The sequence below is a fragment of the Sitophilus oryzae genome, unplaced genomic scaffold, assembly GCF_002938485.1.
Source record: "Sitophilus oryzae breed Bouriz unplaced genomic scaffold, Soryzae_2.0 scaffold_803_pilon_pilon, whole genome shotgun sequence".
Lineage (NCBI taxonomy): Eukaryota > Metazoa > Arthropoda > Insecta > Coleoptera > Curculionidae > Sitophilus > Sitophilus oryzae.
This window is the reverse complement of record NW_022147421.1, coordinates 463,434-482,483: the sequence shown is the minus strand read 5'-3', so window position 1 is coordinate 482,483 and position 19,050 is coordinate 463,434. Positions and strand designations below refer to the sequence as shown.

At 33.3% G+C, this 19,050-nt stretch overlaps 1 protein-coding gene across 2 annotated transcripts in view; it reads left to right on the top strand.

The window, feature by feature from the left end:
- LOC115888618 (transmembrane protein 132E) overlaps window positions 1-19,050 on the top strand; it is a 229,337-nt gene that overhangs the window by 191,543 nt on the left and 18,744 nt on the right. For both annotated transcript variants that reach the window (XM_030908382.1, XM_030908381.1), the window contains exons 7-8: window positions 5,332-5,475; window positions 11,774-11,976. In XM_030908382.1, coding sequence (XP_030764242.1) covers window positions 5,332-5,475; window positions 11,774-11,976 — 347 coding nt within the window. The remainder of the gene's footprint in view (window positions 1-5,331; window positions 5,476-11,773; window positions 11,977-19,050) is intronic.

The following is a 19,050-nucleotide window of genomic DNA, read 5'->3' as shown; positions in this document are numbered from 1 at the left end:
GTAAGTTAAATACGTTTAGTACGATAACGGACGTTGTGACATTTTTTGACAAATTTAGACTAACCTTAATACAAATATAAGTAAAACGGCGAAATCGTTATGGAAATGAAAATATAAAATGACACCAACATATATCCGATAAACGGAGGCATGAAAATGCAATATATTTAAAAACTGCGTAATTCATTTAAAAACTGCCTTTTAATTCTACCAATAAAATGAATGTCGTATCATCGTATCGTCGGACAACTGATGCATGAAAATCAAGCGTTAACCTACCCACCAAATTTGGTCGCCATCAGACGACGTCAACTTTTGACGTTTCTTACGTCAAAACTGTCACAGTGACAGGTGTCCTACACGGTGAAGTTGGCCTTGGTTCATTCTATCGACATATAAAATTTCATTTAAATCGGACAATTTTTTTATTTGATTCATTGATGATAGATTTTCATAGTACACGAAACGTTGTCAAAATATAATAAAATCACTTATTAAGCAGATAAATATACAACTTTGTCCTAGTTTACCCATTCTCGTACTCTCCTATAGTTTTCGAGATCTCAATGGTGGAGTTCGAATTTGAATTACCCTGTATATGAAAAACGCGATCATTTTAGGCGAGATCTTATAAAAAGCTGATAAATAATTGATGGCCATAAAAGGACTCTCCATCAAACCCGGCTCAAATCCCTCGTCAACGACAATACATTTGAGACAGAGCCCATTGTTTCTAGAATAACCATCCCTTTTCTTGTTAATCTCTTTGAAATGAAAGCAAAGTCGAATAGATGCTGATTTAAGCCCAATTTAAGACCTGGAAGGGAAAAGGAATAAGTAGGTGAACGATGACAATACTCTTAGAGAGATAATGTTTTAACTAATTGAGAGTTTGTCATTAAGAAGCGAAATTAAAAGACATTGATGAAAATATATGTTTCCTTGTTTTGTAGCATAATTTAAAATGTTTATCAGGAAGATTTTACTTATTTATTACTTACTTAATTGCGTAATTTTAATAAATTAGATTTATTTTCACTAAGAATATTCAACTTTTGGAATGAAAAAATTATAAACTAGCGTGTACAAGCGACTTCGTTTGCGTCGAATTAATCATTTGTAATGGTGATGATAAAGTAAAGCAAGAATTTCCATTAACATACAAACTGGATAAAATTTTCTCACATTTATGTCAGCATGAAAAAAAAACAATATGGTTATATTATTATATAACTTGGTAATATTTGAGGGGTAGTTTCATCTCGTTGGAATTTGACTTTCGAAAAATCCGTGCCAAAAATAAGCTTTTTACGTCAAGCAGTTTAAGCAGAATCGTGGTTAATCAGTTAACCAACTTTTTGGAACACCCTGTATGATTTTTTTAAAAATGTCAAAATGTGTAAAAAAACAAAATAAATTATGCGTGTCCAAGCGTTTTCCTGAAAGACTAACCGTTTTTTAAATAACAAATATTGTAATATTTGAGGGGCGTTTTCACCCTCTTGGAATTTGAGATTCGAGAAACCCCTCCTTATCTAACCTCTACACCCCACAGTCAATCCGTTTACCAAAAATCAACTTTAAACGTCAAGCAGTTTAAGCAGAATCGTGATTACTCAATGGTCATATTTTATGAAACACCCTGTATAAACTTTGAAAAAATCTTAAAATATGTAAAACAACAAAATAAAATATTTTTTATTATTTTTTTTATAGTTTTTCCGAAAAACTCGCCGGTTTTTAAATAAAAAATATTCTAATATTTGAGAGGCGGTTTCACCCTTTAGAATTCGAGTTTCGAAAAATCCCTTCTTATCGAACCATTCGAACCTCTACACCTTAAAGTCAATCCGTTTTCCAAAAATCAGCTTTGTACGTCAAGCGCTTTAAGCAGAATCGTGATTAATCAATGACCAGATTTTTCGAAACGCCCTGTATACATTTTTAGGAAAATTAAAACAACTTTTGTTGCACGTCATCAATGACACCATGCTTCGTCTTATGGAATTTGTTGGTGGTCGTATTATGTGCAACCAATGTTATTTTAATTTCCCCATGTGTAAAAAAAACAAAATAAAATACACGTGTTTAAGCGTTTTTCGGAAACTTGACCGTTTTTTAAATAAAAAATATTGTAATATTTGAGGGGTAGTTTCACCCTCTCGGAACTGGAATTTCGAAAAATCCCTTCTTATCGAACCTCTACACCCTAGAATCAACCTGTATGCCAAAATTGAGCTTCTTACTTTGAGTGGTGTGAGCAGGATCGTGATTAATCAGTGAGTCACTTAAGGATTTTATATATTAGTATAGATTGTAGTAATAAGTTTAATAATAAGTAATATTTGCATTTAGAGAGTAATCAAGTTACACACCACTTGTTGAGGTATATCTTATAAAACAAACGAAGGAAGACATCCATATGAAACAAATAGTTACGCATCTTTTCGAATGCCAAAACGAAAGGATGAAAAATGATCGACGGCGCGCGTCGTCCTATAAAGTTTCTTTGTCTGAAATATCGTCCATATCAACGAAATAATGGTTTGTAAACAGGAGCTTTTCTGAAGTCCTCCAATCCTGGATGTCGGTGAACTTTTCCTTCAATTGACGATTCGGTATGTTTGTTTTGCGGTGGAAGAGCAGCCACTTCAGTCAGATCTTTAAGAAGCGACATCTTTTATGGAATTAAATTTGAATAAAAATCAATGGGAACAAAAGTACCATGTATGAAAGGAAAATATAACCAAAAGTTTATGTAAATGAAAAAGGATTGTTCTTTATGAATGTTTCTTAATTCGTTTGTTGTTCTTCTGGACAAAGCTACTCTTTGTGATTTTCTACCGAATTTTATGCTCTTGAAAAGAATGACTTTGAGACAATGAGACTAGAACATTTTAATAAAAATATTAAGGAACGAGAATAATACTATCCATATACAGGGTCACTGATATGTATGGGAACGGTATATTATTAGGTAAAATATACAAGGTACCACAAAATGTTAAATATAAAAGTTATAGGAACTGTCTAGTAGTTAGTAGGTAAATTTAGATATACAGGATCGGTTATAAAGTCGTGGCACATCAAAATTTATTTTTTAAAATGCAACCCCCTGTATATTATTTCAATTGTTCCTTCAATTTACTTACATAATGCACCTAAATTCAACCATTTCCGAAATATGAAGTTTTGATTATGAAATGCTAAACGAACATTTTGTAATTTTCAGACTTGACATAATCTCATTCGATACATCTATAAATGCTAACTTGAAAACTAATGTCAAATATTATTTAGTATCAGATTCCGCAGAAAGACAAATTTCTTCTATTTCTTCATTCTTCAAATTTCTTCTATTTGAGGCATTACTTCTATTTCTTCTGAACTTTCAATTTGATAACAAACAGTTCAAAGGGAACATATAATTTGATAACAAACAGTTCAAAGGGAATATATAAACAAAAATTTACAAGTATGCAACAAGTCAACAAATCCACAAATGACGCTATATTTTCCCTCCCTAAAGTTTACTCCAGCCTAAATAACCATCATTCTACAGCAACAATTTTCTGTGATTTTTCTAAGGCTTTCGACTGTGTAAATCATAAGATCCTAATTAATAAACTGCAGCACTATGGGTTCAGGAGAACATCTCTCGAATGCTTTAAGTCGTATCTGAGCAACAGAACTCAACTTGTGAAGGTGGATACCACGTTGCCTTCTAGCTAGCCAATAGAATGTGGAGTACCTCAGGCTCGGTACCAGGCCCTATTTTGTTTCTTCTTTTTATTAACGACATTGCTAACGTAAACATCATTGGTAAAATATGTATTTTTGCGGACGACACTAGCTTCACTTGAAGCAACAAGGACGTCACGGCACTTCATAGGATTATATCAAATGACTTAATCACCATTAAATCTTGGTGCGATTTGAACCTCCTGAATCTCAACATTTCTAAAACTAAAGCTTTGTCGTATAATAACTCGCTGCAGCCTTTTGTACTTAACAACACCACCACTGACGTCGTAAAATCAGTAAAATTCTTAGGGCTTGTTGTAGACAATTCTCTAAAATGGGACATGCATGACGCTTTGTCGAAAAAATTAAGCTCTGCCTGTTTTGCATTAACATCTGTGAAGTGTGAGCTTAACTTGTCAGTGGCTAGAACTGTTTATTATGCACTTTTTGAGTCGCACCTCAGATATGCCCTTCCATTCTGGGGTACGTGTTGTGCTACTCAATTTGACCGCATTTTCAAGCTCCAGAAGAGAGCTGTTCGTTATTCACTGGGACTAAACAGCGGAACTCATTGCCAGGACTTTTTTTTAAAAATTAAAAATATTAACTCCTCCTTCCTTATTTATATTTGAATCCGTTTGCCTAATACGTAAGCATGTATCAGCTTCTCAAGAAAGGCCATCTCACACTTATCTACTCAGGAACGCCGGAGCAAGATATTTATCTACCTACCCCACGCTCAGAATCACCTGCCATTTGAAATCAAATCCATAATATCATTTTCTTCATTTCGCAAAGCATTGAAATCTTATTTACTAGACAAGGCTTTCTACGCCGTAAATGACTTATATTTTGGTAATCGAATTTGATCTCGTAAACACTGGCCTAATATTTGCTATTACTATATTTACTATAAACTTACTAAATATTTTTGAATCTTATTTTTAGTTTTTTCTTCTTTGACATTGTAAACATTTATAAATGTTTATTTTAAACAATAAGACTAACAATGTAATTTGTATACTTGTTTTGTATTCTCTTTTGTTTGTTTACTTTACCTTTGTCTACAAATTGTAAAATTTTTTGACAATAAAGGCATTTATTTATTTATGCCATGAAAATAGTCAAACACATATACCCTGTATACATATATTGTATAAGCAGAAAGTAGTCTCGACTGACTAGTGAGAAAGAAAATCTAGGAACTAGTGGGGTTGCAGTCGGAAGGGTTTGACAAAGAATTAACACACTTTAATATTGTCATTGTTGTTTACAGAAACGTAGTACAGAAAAGACCTTCATAAAAACTACAATAAAAATAGCCCTCTTCCCCCTTTTTTGTGGTTGACTGGTCAGCGATGCTTCACGGTGGAGTTATCAACACAAGCCAAATTTTTTAATGTAGTTTTTATGAAGGTCTTTTCTGTACCACGTTAATGTCCTGAGGAAGGAATGAATAAATTCCGAAAACTTGACAATTAACAAAGTGTATTAATTCCTTGTCAAACCCTTCCGACTGCAACCCCACTAGTTCCTAGATTTTCTATATTGTATAATATATTTTAAATTTGACTTCTTTTTTTTCAGAATTGGGAAGTGCTCAACACGGCCGTCCTTACAGGACAGCAAGTGTCTCAAGCCATGAAAGTCTTTATCGTATCGCAAGCTGGCAAAGCGGCTGATGTCACATTCCAGGCATCCTGTCATTCGGATGACGACAACGTCCTCAAGGTTTGTAAATTTAATGTACAACATTTTTTGAATTTTGGATTTTACATCACGTGTCGTGAAACAGCTATAATGGGTCTAAGAAGTAATAGTTATGTATTATATATTATCTGACAAATGGTTCTGGAAACAGCTAAAGGAAAGCCGAAGACAATCGATGTTGTCAAGTTTAACAAAAAAAAGCAAATTGCTCGATATTATCTATAAATTGAATATATTTTTAGTTCATTCCCATTTCTATTTTACTTTTTCCAATAATATTTAGATTTAGGTCCCCAGCAGTCGCGCGACTGCTGGAACGAAATGCGTCGCGACCAAGGTCGAGCGTCGATAACTAGTTACCAGTTACTTCTGTTCGCGACAGACGAAACCATGACTCTAGGAGCGCGACGGCTGGGCTGGAGCGAAACACGTCGCTATGCGGTTACTGCGGTTCGAGCCAACTTCAAGAGCGATTATAAATAATTTATAATTTCGTCGTTATTATGATCGTCGTTCTTCAGTAACAGGTTCCTGATTCGTTGTGGAGCGCGACACGACGTTACAAAAAAATACCGCTCCAAAATCGCGTTACCCAAATGCAGTTCCTTAAATAAAATATACAAATCAAATATCTATACCGTTAAATAGTTCACAGTAGTTTTTTTTAGTTTCATACGTAGTTTCTTACAAAGTATATTAAACAAATCGCTAAACCAAATGTAGATGCATTTAAAGTAAAACTATATTACAAAGTGTACTGAAAAATTTTGTAGAAATTCCTGGTATATTGGGAGGGGGGTTAATCACTGCGACCTACAGATTTATTGTGTCCCCCTTTCTTGAGTAATAACTCATCCAAAAGTCCCAGGGCTTTGACAAAAGCCAGTATCTGGATCGGTTTTATAGAGGGCAATTATTCATCTCCAATATGAGTTGTACCAAAGTTTATGGCATGAATGGTTGTTATCTCGGCGCACTCAGTGATGAGGTGTTCTGGTGTTTCCCTATTTTCCCCACAGAATCTGCCGATTTTATTAGTATCTTTCGCTTTAATATACTGAGGTGTCCATTGAGGAGACAGTGTCCTGTTAAAAACGCCGTGACAATCCAAAGATTGTTTTTTTTTAAATCAAGGCAAGCCTTTGATTTTTCTTCGTATACTTGATTTTTCGTCGTAAGCCTTCGATTTTTGGTCGTAAGTCATTAGAAACTTCTTCGAGTATCTCAGACCGTTGCAACGTTGGAAGGTGTTTGCCACATCGTGTGGGACCGGCTTTACCGATGACCCATTGTTTTAATTCGTTTTGTTTGGTTTGGTTATATACACTGTACACTTGTTGTAGATGTTATAAATCCAATATCAGCTCTGAGGGCAGCCTCTACAACAATTCAGGACTATTAGACTATAAATCCAACTTATCAAAGTAAAAATAAAACACTAAATCACCACAATACACCAAAACACTTTACTTTTACACTGGACGCGCGTTTCGCTAACTATGTTAATCGTTGCGTTAATGTTAGCATCGTCAGCAGATGATCAGGACTCAGCTGTTCCAACTCCCAACTGTAATTATCAAAGTAATAAGTAAGTGTCTCTTTTGTTTTGAAAAAATCGTTAATGTTGTGATTTGATGTGCCGTTTTGAATCAACTTTAACACTTATATAACAACTTTAACGTTCATTTTCGATAAATGATAATAATCCATGTTTAATTACTATATATTGATCATAGGGAATTTGTATTGTATTGTTACGTTTTTCGTCGGTTCCGTGTGGATAGAAAGTCACAATTTATTTAAACACTATTTATTTAACACTAATTAACAAAAACAATAACGATAAAAGACTTATAGAACTATTTACAAACGATTTATAACTAAGAATTTATTTTGAATTTTAGCGCGTTAACTGCACTGGTATATTTATAACTGCCCCCTGTAGGCCACCGCCGCCGGCTTTTATACCGACAGGTAAAGAACTCTAGAATTGTCCATAGATCGTTAGGTGCGTAGAGAAGGTTTTCGAATGTTCTCGTATGTACTAGTCCATTCCAGTGGGACTCGATTCTTCTCGAACGAATGAATCATTGCGGTGTCTATGCGATGTTAAGGTCATCCGAGGGCGGGCCATATTGTGAGGTTAGGTCGAGTCCACACCGGCCCGCAACAGTATATTACCCTATGGAGACCACTGCGACCGCAAGGGTCTATTGTGGCTCAAAATCATAGGCCATACACATTCTCCACTGACATGTCCAAGTATGATTACCGTAAATAAAAACAACGTTTTACATTAAAAAGGCCCCACTGTGTCATATTTTCGCCTAGGCTTATAAATTCCCCTTCTAACTATTTTAATCGAAATGTCGTGTTTCAATTAGAAATCCCGTGTGACTTCGTACATATGGAGAATTGATTTTGGCAGAGCTTGAACTTTAATGCATTTTAGATTACAACTGAAATATTACTGTACGCAATGCGCACTATTAGCATATTTTGTATCAACATCCAGAGAAACGATAAATACATGTTTTATTCAATATAAGGTTTTTCTTCTAATCTAAATATTTCCTTGTTCAAATTGTATAACCATGGAATCAATAATAATAATTGTAGGTCATTAATTGTGAGAATCCATATCACATTTTTTATTATTCATTCTTTGCGTGGCATATTAAATTTTTAAATTGGGGTTATTTTTAGAGAAACAATCTAATGATATTATATATTTTAAAGGTAGTTAAATATACAATCATTTGGTTAAAAGTCAACCATTAGAGGCATATTGCAGTACAAAGATGGCGGAAAAATAGTGTTTCTATGTTTTATCTTTAAAAGAAGAAGCAATAGAATTATGAAATTTTGTGAGTACATTACTGAAAGTACAGTATCTGTATAAATATATATATTTTATATATGTTTTAAACCTTTTTAAATGAGTAGACAGTGTTGAAACACGCTACATCCGGCTGTTCTTGTTAACTAGATTGTTCAGCTTCTGTAGGCATTCTTTGACCAACTTCGAATTAATTGTTACTGAGCTGATCGCTTTTAATGCTGACCATCGGATTGTTTCCGACAGTTCCTATCTAAAATAAGTTGTACGCATCTTTCGATAGTGTAGTGTACTGCCTAAAGGATGATGGGGTAGGTGACCACTGCTTCTGAGTATTTAGTTTATTCCTTCTCTGTTCCTGCTTTGGTTTTATAAGCATCAGTATACCACGTTGTCTTATGGTCTTTTACCTGCTGAGCAAACTTTTCTTTCTTCCAATCCTTTTTATTGCTCAATATTACAGTTAGGTGTTTCTCAAAGTTGTACATTTTTGGTATGTCATCCACTGGGAGTTGGATGAGTGAAATTGTTCTTTGGAAGGTGTTCCAAGCTTCTGAGCTGATAATTCTCTCAGTATTATTTCCGTCAATGATCATTCTAATTATTGTCGTATTCGCATAACTACCAACGGCAATGTGCAGTGGTGTTAGGTCTAGAATGACCTCCACTGCTAATATTGTGCATGTTCTCATGTTCTCATGATGCAGATGTATACCAGTCTCTGCACTCTGCACAAGTTTTGCCCTGCTGAACGTTGCCCTAATTTTGTGTACCAAACAACTGCTCCATAGGTAATAATGGGTCGTACTATCATGGTATAAAAAAAGCTTTATTGTGCAAAAAGCCAAAACAGCTTCATCGACAAAGCATTCACAAAACAAAAAAGCACAAAAACAGATAATAAAAAAAATGCCATATAACACAAATCAATTCAAAAAAATTTACGTCTAAATATAACATATATGGACATTGCAGAACACAGGCGTATCTAGAAAATTTTACAAAAGGAAAATTGTAAATGGATAAAATCATGTTATATATCATAAAATCAAGAGTTACAAAATATTAAATATCAATTAAATTATTATCAACAAAAAAGTCGTTTACCTCATATAGGGCTCTCTCCAGTAAGTATGATTTCAGAGCTTTGCGAAATGCGGGAAAGAATGAAAGTGACTTGATATTCGAAGGTAATGATTGTACATTTTCTTGGCATTGTACAGTATTGAGCTCTTAACTAGTTCTGAGCTCGGGGTTGGCAGATAAATATCGTGCTCCGCATTCCTAAGTGGATAGTTGTGAGAAGGCCTTTCTGGAATAGAGAATACGTGCTTGCGGATTAAGCAAACGGATTTCAAAAATGAATAAGGAAGGACGAGTCAGTATTTTGAAATTTTTAAAGAAATTCTGGCAGTGAGTTCTACTGTTTAGTCCCAATATCTGTCTATAGTATATATCCATCGAATTATGTTAGAGGCGCAGCCCATCTATTTCCCATCAGTCTTCTGCATATCATGAGCCTTTGTAGCTTTGCTGGTAATATTTTTAATATGCCTGTTCCATAGAAGTTCACTCTCCAGGGTTATTCCCAGATATTTGCCTTCCTGTGAAGGCCGTATTTCTTTTCCATCTACTTGGATTCTTTTCGAGTTTTTCAGAATTCGCTTTCTGGTGAATGACGGTACGGCGGTTTTGTCTCAGCCCGACAGTCCTGCACCATCTTAACTATAAGGATAGTATTTATCTATTTTTTGGCACATAAAAAATAACAATAACTTTTAGCTACAAAAATAAATATATCTTACTTTTAGGTCCAAAAATGTATCTTCTTTATCTAGGGAATTTATTTTCCTTTTCATCTTCTACCTTCTGTATTTTATCTAAATTGTTATTGAAATAATGATTTTCCACTTCAATTTACTTGATTGTACGTGCGTTCTAGGAAATTAAACAGTAATTTATTTTGTGATTTTAATTAGAACTATAGTATATCTAATATTTTTGGTCTACCTTCTGAGCTATTTGTCACATGAGATGCCACTGAATCTCAAAAATAAAATTTGAGTGATAATACATACGAAAAAGTTAAACGAGACTTTTACTAGGTAATAAAAACTACCGTCTTTCCTTTTATGCAGTAATTAAATTGTGTACATATGTATAATGGTAGTTTTTTATTATTTTCCGCATTTAACAGGCTTTAACTTTTGTTTTAATTCTTTTAGCTAAACTATTGTTTAAAAACAAAAATTATAGGGTTTTTAGTCATTATTTTAAATATGCTTTACCAAGAATGGTATAGTATCTATCACTATCAGTAGTTACAATAGGTCATGATATAAACTATTTTTCTAATATGACAGTTTATCAGGGTGGTCCAAACTCTATTCCGGAAAGTTCGACAGCATATTCTGCAGATAAAAATAAGTGAAAAAGTTCGTATAAATGTATGTCCTAAAATGCTTAATTTCGAAGATACAGGGTGTAGAAGTTTCATTTTTAGTTTGATTGTTTCCAAATAATTTATGAAGTAACTTCGATATTTCGATAAAAATTGGTATCTGGGCGTTTTTTGACACGGGAAATTTGATTTTGATGTCAATATCACTCCTATTTGTAGGGGGCGCCACCTACATGTATTTTAACTGTTTTGAAGAATAATACCTTTTCTCTCGTCCTTACCTGTATAAAACTACTGGGTGAAAAAAATATACATTGCTGTGATTTTTTACGTAAAAAATGTTTCTTGGTAAAATCGCTAGGAGCAACCATTCTCAAGATATTTAGAATGGAAATAGTCAATACGTGTCATTATTGGCAAAAAATAAACATGTTGAGTAGATGGTTATTTGACTGAAATAATAAATTTGGGGACTTTTTATTTTTTTAAATTAATCATAAATTTTTCTTCGAAAAAATGATGCTAAAACAGTTTCTGTTGAACTTTTGGCATAAAAACATTTCAAATTTATTATTTCGGTCTAATAACTATTTAGTACATATTTAATGTTCAATGCTGACAGGTATTGATAATTTCGATTCCAAATATCTCGCGAAGCATTACTCGTAGCGATTTTTACCAAGAGACCTTTTTTACGTAAAAAACGTCGTAAATGTATATTTTTTTTACTCAGTAGTTTTATACAGGTGCGGAAGAAAGGTTATTACTCTTCAAACCAGTTAAAAAATGTATGTGGCGCCCTCTACAAGTACGAGTCATATTGACATCAAAATCAAATTTCTCATATTAAAAAACTCCCAGACTGCCCCAGACACCAATTTTCATCCAAATATTGACGTTACTTCAGAAATTATTTGGAAAAAATCGAACAAAAACTTCTACACCCTGTGTGTCCAAAACTAAGCATTTTAGGGCATACATTTATAAGAACTTTGTTATTTATTTTTATTAGCAGAATATGCTGCCCAAGTTTCCGGAATACAGTTCTTACGTGTTACTTTAAATCGTACCGTTTTTAGGTCTCTTCATCATGTGGATCTGTTTATGTTGATGGAAGCGAACAAAGAGGTTCCATAAATGGATCGGTTTTCGTCAAATATGGTACATACACAGGCAGAGCTACATTTACAGTATGGATGCCGGAGTTTCCACTGGAGTTAATGGTGGCTGACACAAGATTATCCCAGTTGAAATCATGGAGAGTTCCAGACTACCATCCCGTGTAAGTTGCAAAAATTATAATTACCTCGATAAATCAACGCCCATTTAAACCACAGTAACTTCTATTTTTGGTTTTTTATTTTCAATTTGACTTTTTAAATTATTTACAGTAGTGTGGTGTTATTATTTTATATGGAAAGTAATGGGGCGATCTACACACGTCCAACTTAGTTAACCCAACAACGGTCGAATCAACGAAATTGAATATTGCCTCCACACTACCCGATTTCATAATGTCATTTAATACGTCTGTATGTAATCATCAGTTCAATTTCACTTCCTATAGAGGGTTCGGCAATAGTGCGTCGAACATCGGTAGCTCCTTAAATATAAAACTTGCGAATTTTGTTTAAATGCAAACCTAAAGTATGAACGAGGATGTATTTCAGGAAAATATTTTAACTTCTATAGGGTGGCTCAAAAAAGTGTGAGTGGATCGGGATTATCTTTTCTTAAATAGAACACCTTATATATTATTGCGTTTTGGGCTTCATTTCGATAGCCTTAGTGATATTAATAAATAAATAAAAAATATATGTTTTTCAGCCTTTTTTTCAAAAAATTATTAAAAATATAAAACTGTTTTGACACCAAAACTATATTAGGTATTTACTTTAAATGGTTTGTACTTACTTTGCTATAAATATGATAATCATAAATCATACAGGATATTCAAAATTCTACGCCAAACTTTTTTCAATAGATGGAGAATTAAAAAATGAACATTTTTTGTATTTAGAGTATTTCAAAATTTTTATCGGTTCCCCAGATATTCGCGGTTTTATATTTCATATGACACTTTCCACAGTAAATTTTTATCAAAGTCGCCCAATGATTTTTTCTCTCGTATTTTACTCGAGTTATAACTCGTTTATATTCTCGGTTAAAAGAGCCATATGAAATAATACTGCGTGTATCTACGAAACCATTAAAAACTATGAAATACAAAAAATAATAAAAAAAAATACGATGTACTTAAACAGCCGTTAAACGGTAGCCTACTAAAATGCCGTTAATAGATATTGTGACGTCGTTCACGTCGGCGGAAAGTAATGCCTACCTATAAGCATTTTGCAAGAGCATCTGTGGCTCCGTGGCTGAGGCTATAGCTTCGTGAGCGAATGGTCCGAGGTTCAAATCTCGCGCCGACCAAGACTTTTTATATTTTTTTTTGCTTATAGCGTGATCTTATTGCATTGGTTTCACTCTTTTTGGTTGGATTGGTTTAGTTATTTGGCGGGTTGGTTAGCGTAATTATTTGGAGGGTGTTAATTCATTGGTTAGAGTTGTTTTTTTGGTGGGGTTGGTTGGTTTTTACTAATTTATATTTGTTTTTTAAATTTTTTTATCAGTGTCGAGGTTAGTTGCGTTGGTTAAGTTGGTTATTTGGTGGGGTGGATAGCGTTGGTTAGTCCTTATAAAATTTCTATATTTCATAAAGCCGTCAAGTGCGTCACATCAACGACGTCATACCTATTAACGGCATTTTAGTAAGCTACCGTTTAACGGCAGTTTAAGTACAGCCAAAAAAATAATATACTGAGAAAAAAATATCTTCTATTATATTATGTTTGGCGTAGAATTTTGAACACCCTGTATGATTTAAGATTACGATATTTATAACAAAGTAAGTATAGACCATCTAAAGTAAATACCTAATATAGTTTTGATTTCAGGGCAGTTCTTGTATTTGTAATAATTTTTTTAAGAAAGGTTAAAAAATATATAGTTTTTATTTGTTTACTAATATCTCTGAAACCATCAAAATATATTTACTATACCTTAGGATTACGTAAAGTGATCAGAAAGGAAGCCAAAAATGCGATAATATACAGGGTGTTCCATTTAAAAAAATCATCCCGATCACATCTCACACTTTTTTGAGCCACCCTATATAGAAGTTAAAATATTTTCCTGATACATTCTCGTACATACTTTATTTAATGTGTATGTATTGTATGTAACAATACTAAAAAGCAATAGTATATCAATAAATTGTATCCACAATTAGTTTTTAATGCGTTTTTTATAAAATTAAAATAATATAATAGTTATAGCGTTTAACGCCTTAGGAGTAGCAAAGTACAGTTTGCCAGACTAGAGTGGTTCGGCATACAAGGAAGGTAATGTGACTAAAACTACGCTTCAACCGTCTATTATTACCTCAGAATTGTGAATCCCAAGTACTCATTTAAGGCTGAGTCGACCTCGGTACCCAAACTATTTTTATTTTATTAAAAATAGTCGGCTGATTTTAATTAAAAACGGAAGATTTTATTAAAAACTGCCGGCTGTAGGATTCGAACCCACAACCTTTAGATTGGTAGACGAGAGCTGTACCTTTACGCCATCGCCACCAGGCACCATTTAAAATTAAAATCCTTCTTATAAGTAATGACCATGTTGGAATAGATTATTTAATAAAATATGTTTTCAGGAAATTAAAGCATAGATGATTTTTTGTTATGTTATATTATATTTTGTTTTGCAAACCTATTCGAGCAAAAATAAATACATTTTTCTTTTTATTCTTCGCATATTTTATTCAGCAGCCTAAATGCATTTTGCGCCAGACGAGCCATGGAAATCAACAAATATAGCGACCGCGCTATTCAAGCTAGCATTTGTGGCGTTACTAAAATGTTTCGTAAAAATGCACTACAAAAAGTAAGAGGGTTTATGTACTTGCAAATAGAAAAGTTGTACTCTTTTCTAATTCAACAGGTCTTTGTTACTGTTTGTTACCCATAACATATTGTTACATATTTAAGGTTCTACATAAAAAATGTAACAATTTAAAAATTATGGTTAACAAACACGATGTGTCTTTAGTCTGTCATCAATAATAATTAGACATTAAAAAGGTTTCACTTGCAAAAGACTTCTGTTTTTTTTTTGTCACAAGAAGAAACTCTACAAAATAAAAAAGTCATTTTGAAGTAAAACTTCTTTACGGGCGATGGGAGTAAAAATTCAAAGCCACGACACACGAGCTAGCGTCACCGCCGCGTCACAAAAATGGTAACGATCTTGGAGGGTCGTACCTCTAGTTCTATGTGAGCTAGAGGACTGAAACTCAGAATGTAGATGTGACTCGAAGACCCCATCTTTTCGTGATATTTTGACGATGTTTCGTGTACTACGAAACCCTAGCATCAATGAATCAAATCCAAAAATCGTCCGATGTAAATGAAATTTGATATGTCGATAGACTGGACCAAGACCAACTTGACCGTGTACGACACGTGTTACTGTGTCAGATAGTTTTGACGTGAGAAACGTCAAAAGTTGATATCGTCCGATTACGACCAAATAAGGCTATGTGGTAACCAACGATGTGGTAAACAAATCCTGCAAAGTTGGATACGACATTTCGTTTACATCTTCATCAGAGTGGGATTAAGGATTTGATATTTAAGAAAAATATGGCTCAATTTTGGCATAATTGGGGACGGGCTACAGGATGACGCTGTCGACGTTTCGAACCGATGTCTCTAAATGGACGAAAACATCAGGATTTTTCTCTTGATTATGGGTCGATTGGAACCAAATTCGGCATGTGGATAGAGGTACCTGAATGGAGTCCTTAGACTGACGGAGGGACAGACTGACAGACGGGCAGACGGACAGACAGACCGACTGAAGTAAGAAGAAGTTTCACTTCAAATATGCGCACATAGTGCACACACAATTGTTTTTGTAAACACCACTGTCTTGATACAAACGGTTTCTACATGAAGTATCACCAAACAAACAACAAATAATGAACATACAATTCATAGAACACAAAAAGTAACAACCAGGGAATTTAAAACAAAACTATAAAATAAATTGATTAATAAAATTGTCATAAGCCATTTTGTTTTTATCTCTAATAATAAAATCAGTGGAAGCTGCCCAAATGTTTTAGTAATTACCACTTACATAGTATTTCTGTTTTACGAACGGAGATGAGTGCACGAAGTATTTTTCCGTAAAAATTAAAATTAAAATATAGTTCTATACCGGGTGCGTCTCAAAAGTGGCTCACCCCTATAACTTGTTTATTTTTTTGGATAAAAAATCGAGATTTGGTATGATAGTGTATGACAGAAATTAGGATTGATTGACGGTATTCAAATGTTTTCGGTCACTTCCTGTTTCACCGGAAATGACTACAACTTTTGATTTTTAAATGGCAACCTCGGTATTTTGTTACTTTATTCAATAGAAAATGACACTCTGCATAGAATAACATATGATATGTCAACTTTTAGCATTTGAAAATGAGAATGGATTCTACACTCAGAGATGCAAAAAAACGCAACGGAGAAATTTTTGGTTGCGAAATTTAAAATATTATATTTTTGTTATTTTTAGACCTATTTTCATGATTTTTTTAGCAAACTGTATATAATTTATATCAACTTTAATTCGTAAAAACAGCTTTTTATAAACTTTAGTATTTGGCATATTATACAGGGTTAATCGAGGGGTTGTTTTTTTACTCTAACTTTAAAACAACCTGTGCAATAATTTCGTCTGTAAATTTTTCTAAAATATAATTTTACGGTCAGAACTATGATTCCTGAGCATTTTGTTTTTTGATTCATGTCAATACGTGCTTTGGTTAATTTTTAAGAGCGAAATGAACTGATAACGATCAATTTGCAATTTTTTTAATCATTACTTTTTGATGTAATTTTTTAATATGACGAGATGGTTTTGGTGACTATTGTCGTAACGTCATATTACACTGCATTGGATACGCTATACTAAATTAAAAAGAACGTTAAAGACTAATGATACAATCGGGGTTTTAATAAACATTAATAACGATAATAGAACTAACGATATTAAAGAAAACATCTGTAATACTCAAGTATACAAACAAAAAAAATAACCTAAAATTTTGTATTGCCGCCCTTACCTGTTATAACTGCCTGTATACGCCCGTTGATACTGTCATGGACGTTGCATATATCATATTGCGTTATGTTTTCCCATTCTTCTTTAAGGACCAAGCCAAGTTTATGTAATGAAACTGGTACCGCTTCGCGACCTCTAACCCTCCTGACAAGCATTTGCCAAACGTCGAATATGATGCGCAGTTCACAGTAGTATATGCCGGGTGGCGTCTCAAAAGTGGCTCACCCCTATAACTTTTTTATTTTTTCAGATAAAAAAACGAGATTTGGTATGTTAGTATATGACATAAATTGGGATTGGCTGACGTATTTAATTGTTTTCGATCACTTCCGGTTATACCGGAAATGACTATAACTTTTGATTTTTGAATGGCACCCCCGGTATTTCTTTACTTTATTCGATAGAAAATGACACTCTTAATCGAATGACATGTCATATGTTAACTTTTGACATAGTCACTTGTATTTTAAATTTCGAGTGCCGCGGCTATGTTAAAAACACTAATTTTTAATCAAGGAGCCTTGGAAAAATACATTTCATCGTCTAATGTTTTTAGTGTCTTGTCCTGGCCGGTTAAAAGATGCCCAAATCGTATTTTTAATCATATCTCAATTTTTTCAAACGAAACGAGGGTGGCTCATCAGCATATTTGGAAAAAGCATTTTTTACGAATAATTTGATACCACACACTTAGTATTTCGAGTCAAATTGTCGTTATAAACCGCATTATAATTTCAAATAAACCATATGCAAAAGTGTCAAAAGTTGACATATGACATGTCATTCTATTCTTGAGAGTGTTATTTTCTATCGAATAAAGTAAAAAAATACCGAGGGTGCCATTTAAAAACCAAAAGTTGTAGTCATTTCCGGTGAAACAGGAAGTGACCGAAAACAATTGAATACGTCAATCAGTCCTAATTTATGTCATATACTAACATACCAAATCTCGTTTTTTTTAACTGAAAAAATAAAGAACTTATAGAGGTGAGCCACTTTTGAGATGCACCCGGTATATAAATAATACATTCATTGACTAAAACCGACAAACAGAGTAACTGAATTGATTCAAGTAATTATGTGGTGTTTCGCTGAAATAATTCCGTCATTGCAGGGAATGCCACAATCATGTCTTAAAACATGTTACCCTTTAATAGTTTTAGAAACTTTCTAAATCGATACTAGCTATAATATATCCATAGCATATAATATCATATTACAGTTACCTTAAAACATCTATATACTAGGATCATTTTTTAACTTCATTCATTATTAATTATATTGAACTCTTCTTTACTTTTCAAATAGAAAATCAATATTAGAAAATAAATCGTATGTATTATTTAACTCGGTTGAAATATAAATGGTATGCTAAGCATTAATACTTGAGAAAATTGAGCCAATTAGTCAACTTTCAAAAAAGTTACTAAAGGAACTGTGCCAGACACGTTATTATTTCAGTTGTTGCAAAACAACTTCGGGGCTGGTGTGAAAGTTTAGGAACTTGCGCCGCACATTCGGGACGGATATATTGGCAAAGTTTTGAGAATGGGCTGGCACAAGGAGGATCGCGCGGTTGAAATTGAATATTTAACTTATAACACATTCTCGTGAGTAACTTTATAATCTTATAATATATGAATTTAGGTTATCTATTTTGAGAGAAAATGCATGTTTTGATTCAAATTAATGTACAAAAAAGAGATATAAACATTTCTCTAAGTAGCTTTATAATATTTTGCATACATAAAATGTTTAAGTAGGTATAATAGGAAAATAGTAAATTTTGTTAATTTTTTTTAAAGGACCAGATTGCGTGAAACCCCCTATACAGGGTGAGTTTTCTACGATGTTCTCTCTGGGTATAACTCAGTAATTTTTCGAAAAAATATATTATAGCTTATATCGCTGAAAAGCTTAAAAAATGGTGCTTTTTATGAAGTCATGACCATCAACTATGGTTTCCATTTTAAACAAACATATGTTTACGTCATGTGTCAAAAATGACAAGCTTTAGAAAAAAATCTGAGAACACAAACTCATTAAGAATGTGATAATCCACAACTTTTATCTCAAAACTTTTTGTCTAAAATAGATTATAATGGAAATAGGGACAATTTTTAAAAAAGCCGAAATTTGTTTTTTTTTCGAATCATCTAGTATGCCA